This window comes from Myotis davidii, unplaced genomic scaffold, assembly GCF_000327345.1.
Source record: "Myotis davidii unplaced genomic scaffold, ASM32734v1 scaffold299, whole genome shotgun sequence".
Classification (NCBI taxonomy): Eukaryota; Metazoa; Chordata; class Mammalia; order Chiroptera; family Vespertilionidae; genus Myotis; species Myotis davidii.
The window spans coordinates 99197-104021 of NW_006293088.1; the positions used below are offsets into that span (position 1 = coordinate 99197).

Below are 4825 nucleotides of genomic sequence, written 5' to 3' on the forward strand. Positions count from 1 at the left end.
CCTCAGAGATGGCCAGATAAATGGCAGCTGTTCTGTGCAATGTGATGTGCCCAGCACACCCCTAATGGTGCCTGTCCTTAGGTATGTGAAGAGCATCGCAGGGCACTGATGAGATGCCGGGAAGCAGTAACTGTAAACCGCCTGTTCGGCTGGGCTTCCCTCACCCACCTTCTCCGAACACGTTCCCATCTCTCTTTTTCACGGGCCGCCTGCTCGTAAATGTGTTCAAAGCACAAACACACATTTGCCCCCACGGATCCTGACATCCAAAAGGTTTAGTCCGAGACCGCCTGCGGCAGCGCTTCTGAAAGCGGGGCCCCCAGTCCACCTGTGTTGGACCGACAATGTTTACCTGTAGATTCTCAGACCCCATCCAGACCTGCCGGGTGTGTCTCTGGGTTTGGGGGCTAGAGATCTGCCTGTTAAAAGGCTCCAGGGGTGGCCTGGTGGCGGTGCTGGTGGGAATTCACCTGCCCCGAGGCACCTGGCCCCAACTGGACGGTTCTGATTCACTAATAGGCCCGCCCACTTTGGCCCTTCCATCAGGTAATTCAAAGTCTCCAGGCCTGCTGGTTACTGATTAACTCTAGCAAAGAAATAATAATAATTGAAGGGCAACACAAACCCAGAGACAGGCTGAGCAGCCCTGGGAGAGCGGTGCCAGACAGCTGTTATCACCAGGCACCCAACAGAAGGGAAAGAAGGCTTGATACGCCGCCTCAGGTCAGACTCGGTCCCCGCAGCACCTTGTCCATGCCCAGGTCCTGAGCTGCTGTGTTCCGCCGGCTCCCCTGCCCAGAATGGCCTGCACCGAGGCCCCACAGCAGCCAGCCCCGCACCAGCCCCTCTCGTCAGGAGCCACCACCACCACGGACACCACAGGTCCTGCTGGGGGTCATCGCGGCTCCGTGGGTCCCGACCTGGAGTGCCTGGTGTGCCGGGAGCCCTACAGCTGTGCCCGACTCCCCAAGCTGCTGGGCTGCCAGCACTCCTTCTGCGCTGTCTGCCTGAAGCTCCTTCTGTGCCCGCAGAACGACACCTGGTTCGTCACCTGCCCCCTGTGCCGCAAGGCCACCGCCGTCCCCGGGGGCCTCATCTGCGGCCTGCATGACCAGGAGGCCGTGGTGGGGCGGCTCACCCGGCCGTGCCCAGAAGTGTGGCTCTGTCCTCAGGAGCTGGTGAGTCCCGCTGCCCTGACAGCAGGGCACCCCGGCTTGGCAGGAGAGGATGGGCAGGACGTGGCAAGTGCCAACCGCGTGGCAGCCCGGCGCCTGGTGGCACACCTGCTCCTGCTGGTCTTGCTCATCGTCCTCATCCTGCCCTTCATCTACCCTGGGATCATGCAGTGGACGCTCACCTTCATCATCGCCCTGGCCCTGCTGGTGGCCACCCTCTTCTGCTGTCACCCCCGCAGCCAGGGCAGCGGCCGGCCCTGCCCCAGGACCCTCTTCTGCGGGGAGCAGAAACACAGCGAGATCTCCTCCGTTGCCTGTGTGCACCCCGTCCAGGCACCCACAGCACCTTGTGCCTCTGCGGCCCCGATATTCTCCCAGTGAAAAGGGTAAGGGGCTGTGAAGTAAGGCTGCTCCCTCAGGAGACGGAATGCCAGCCAGACTTGCAAGCTAAAGCCAGATGCTGTCTCGGGTCCAGAACTATGTGCTTGGAGGATAGACTTATGCCTGCCCCGGGGACAGCGTGGCTAAGCTGTTCGGGGTGGGGAGGAGGCACAAATGACTTGAACACTACAAGGGGGGCTCCTGTTCCTCTGATTCCAGTGCTCCGGGTTTTCCTTTCTATACCTTGAGGAAAGTAGTGCAATATTAACGTATCGAGGAACCAATAGAACCAGAACTCCTCTGTTATTGTTTTGTAATGTATGCAGCTGGTTTTATCTTATTGCTTGGTTGGGGGCTGGGTTTTTGTGTTTGGGGTAGTTTGCTCCTATTCCTGGCTGCTACACAATTTCCCTCCTGGGAAATCAGAGCTCACGGGACGTCCTCCTGTGTCCCCGCCAATGCTGCCCATCTCATGCCCACCCCGCCTTGCCAAAGGTCCCGGCAGTTTGGGTCTTCCATGGAGTCGCCACACCATCCTTTCCCCCCAAGAATGGAAGGAGAGAACTTGTATGAAGAAGTGGTACTTCTGATGCCAGCAGGAGCCCCCACATTTAGTTGGCAGAGCTGGGGCGTGGGGAGGGAATGCGGGTGGCTCTGGGAATTTCCCTCAGCATCCCCCACCAGAATTTCCCAGTTCCGTGTCTTCTGGCCCTGACTTAACAGAAAATCTCAGAGTTGCAAGGGCTTCCCCCCTGCCAGCCCAGCTGCCCACCTGATGCACTGCCCCACACTCCAGAACTGGGAATCATGAGTGCTGCTTTCTTTATTATTGCGTCTCGCTTTCCATTTGAGCATTTGTCATAAAGATAAGAGGCCTCGTAAACGCAGCGGAACTCTCCAATAACCCCAACTTTCCCACCTCGCCCCAAGAGTCGCAGTCATCTGAAAGGCGTCTCTGTGTTTTTTCTCGGTCATTACTGCTCCATAGCATGGAGGAATGACCTTCCACGGTCACCCAGGTCAAGCCTCAGCTGGGAGACCCGTGGGGTGCAGGGGAGCAGAGGGTGAGAGATGACACTCTATTTCCTTCCAAAGCCATAATAGGAAAGCAGACTTGAGACCTCAGATGGGTTCCCCGAGCACAATCCATTGTCCTGTCGCTACGGTTGACAGTACCTTTGTCAGGAGGGAGGTGCGAACTCTGTCACCGGAGCACAGGGGGTGCACCTTGTGTTGTTGAACCAGGTCCTGCCTCTCAGAGCTTCACTTTCCCTGAGATGAGCTGGTAGAACTGGAATATTCCTAACACCCCTGCAGCCCAGGAGCTGAGGGCACTGCCGAGCCCCCAAACAATGGATGTGCACGGGCCACATCCCCTGCGGCCTCATGCAAAGAGAGATCAAGATACAAGTGTGGGTGCAATTAGCTGTTCTTGAAATCTGGGTGCCTCTCTTTTTCTCTTATAAGGTCCTTCCAGGGTCCGGTGACACCCACGCTATTGGCTTTAGAGACTCCTGGTGCTGAGAGAGAATGTGTGAGTGGATGCGGGCATGTGTTGCCTACACTGTCAAGCCAAGGCCAAATGGAACCCTGTCTCACCCTGGCTGCTTTTGCTCAGTGGATAGAGTGTCAGCCTGTGGACTGAAGGGTCCCAGGTTCAATTCCAGGCAAGGGCATGTACCTCGGTTGCAGGCTCCTCCCCGGCCTGGGCCCTGGTCAGGGCTCATGCAAGAGGCAACCAATCGATGTGTTTCTCTCACATTGATATGTCTCTCTATCTTTCCCTCTCTCTTCCACTCTCTTAAAAATCAATGAAAAAAATCCTTGCGTGAGGATTAAAAAAAAGAAAGAAAAGAATACCCTGTGTCCCCAGGAGGAGTTAGTGACAATAATTGTTTGTCATTTCCTGAGCTGGCCTTGGGCATGTGTGCTTTGGGATGCGTGCCAGTAGGGTAGGCAAAGAACATTCTCTCTCCACTCACCATCATTCCTATTCCACCTAGTTCTTGGACCCTCCACCAACAAGAAAATCTTCACCAAGATTTCAGTTGTTATAAAATACAAAAAAAAAAAAGATTTCAGTTGTTAATGACAGCACCATTTCTACATTAATAACGGTGGGTGCATGTTTATTGAGTGCTTACTATGTGCCAAGCCCTGCCAAACTGCTCTATGTGCATTATCTAGCTGAATCTTCATGATAACCTATGCAAGTAGAGATCATTTGCTGATGAGGAGACTGAGGATCAGAGAGGTAAATTCATCTGCCTCAGGTTGCACAGCCGGCCACTTTCAGAGCCCTTTCTGTTCCATCATGCTGTGTCCTTTGCGTGCAGTTCCAAAACAACCAGGAAGCTGGTGGCCACTTGTGGGCTTGCAAGGGAGAGTAGAAGATTAAGCTCAGGAGCCTCCAAATTCCAATGGCCAGGCACTCAGAGAGGCCAGAGAATTCCAGAACCTGTTGTCTATGCTAAAGAGAAAGAAAAGAGAATGATACAAATGAGATGGCTTTCCTACAGACTTTTACCATCCAGTCCCAGCCTCCCCTGCAGGGAGCTCTGTTGTTACATGGTCCCCAACCAGTGTACTCTCCCTCCCCCTGAGCAAAGATGTCCTGACACTACTGTCCCACTCCCCCGGAAGCCCAGCTGGTCCCAAAGAGCTGCTGGCCCCTGCAGTATGGGGACAGAGAGCCCCAGAGGCCAGTATCAGCCCAGGCTGCCCTGCAGGGGAGCAGAGGAAACAGGCGGTGTGGGAAAAGGGTGTGAGTGGAAGGAAACAGGGAGTCAGGCCAAGGTTCAAAGCTAAGTTCTGACCTGGCGTATGACCAGTTACAGAGCTTCTCTGAGCCTTAGCTTGCTCACCTGTGGAGTTGGGGGGGGACACCACTCACCTCCCAGAGTTTCCATGACGATTCAAAGCACTCCCGGATGAGAACCCTCTGTCCTAATGGGTGGCCTTTGTCATTAATCATTGACCCCGTGGGTAAATGGGTTTCCTGGGGCCTGTTCAGGGGGCTGGCTTTGATGATAGGATAGAGTGGAAACTGTCCAGGGCAGGTGATCTGGTGGAGAACTTTGTGCTTAGGTCCTAAGGGGAAGTCCAAAGGATGAAGAATTGGGGGGAGGGAAGGTTGGGCAAATTTCACCCCCATCAGACCCATCTCCCAATCTGTGGCCTTGCAGTCAAACACACCTGCCTTGAATTCTAGCTTCAGCACCTACACGTCACCTTACCTGTCTGAGTCTCAGGTTCCTTACCCATGAGAC

At 54.9% G+C, this 4825-nt stretch overlaps 1 protein-coding gene across 1 annotated transcript; it reads left to right on the forward strand.

Annotated features, from left to right (window-relative positions):
- The first annotated feature begins 621 nt into the window (after positions 1 to 621).
- On the forward strand, positions 622 to 3006 carry RNF186 (ring finger protein 186). The gene has a single exon (XM_006766640.2). The coding sequence runs from the start codon at positions 801 to 803 to the stop codon at positions 1554 to 1556; it is 756 nt and encodes a 251-aa protein (XP_006766703.1). The 5' UTR covers positions 622 to 800; the 3' UTR covers positions 1557 to 3006.
- The last annotated feature ends 1819 nt before the right edge of the window (positions 3007 to 4825 follow it).

Excerpts from the sequence above, each read along its gene's own strand:
- RNF186 (XM_006766640.2), top strand. The coding sequence starts at position 801 with ATGGCCTGCACCGAGGCCCCACAGCAGCCAGCCCCGCACCAGCCCCTC.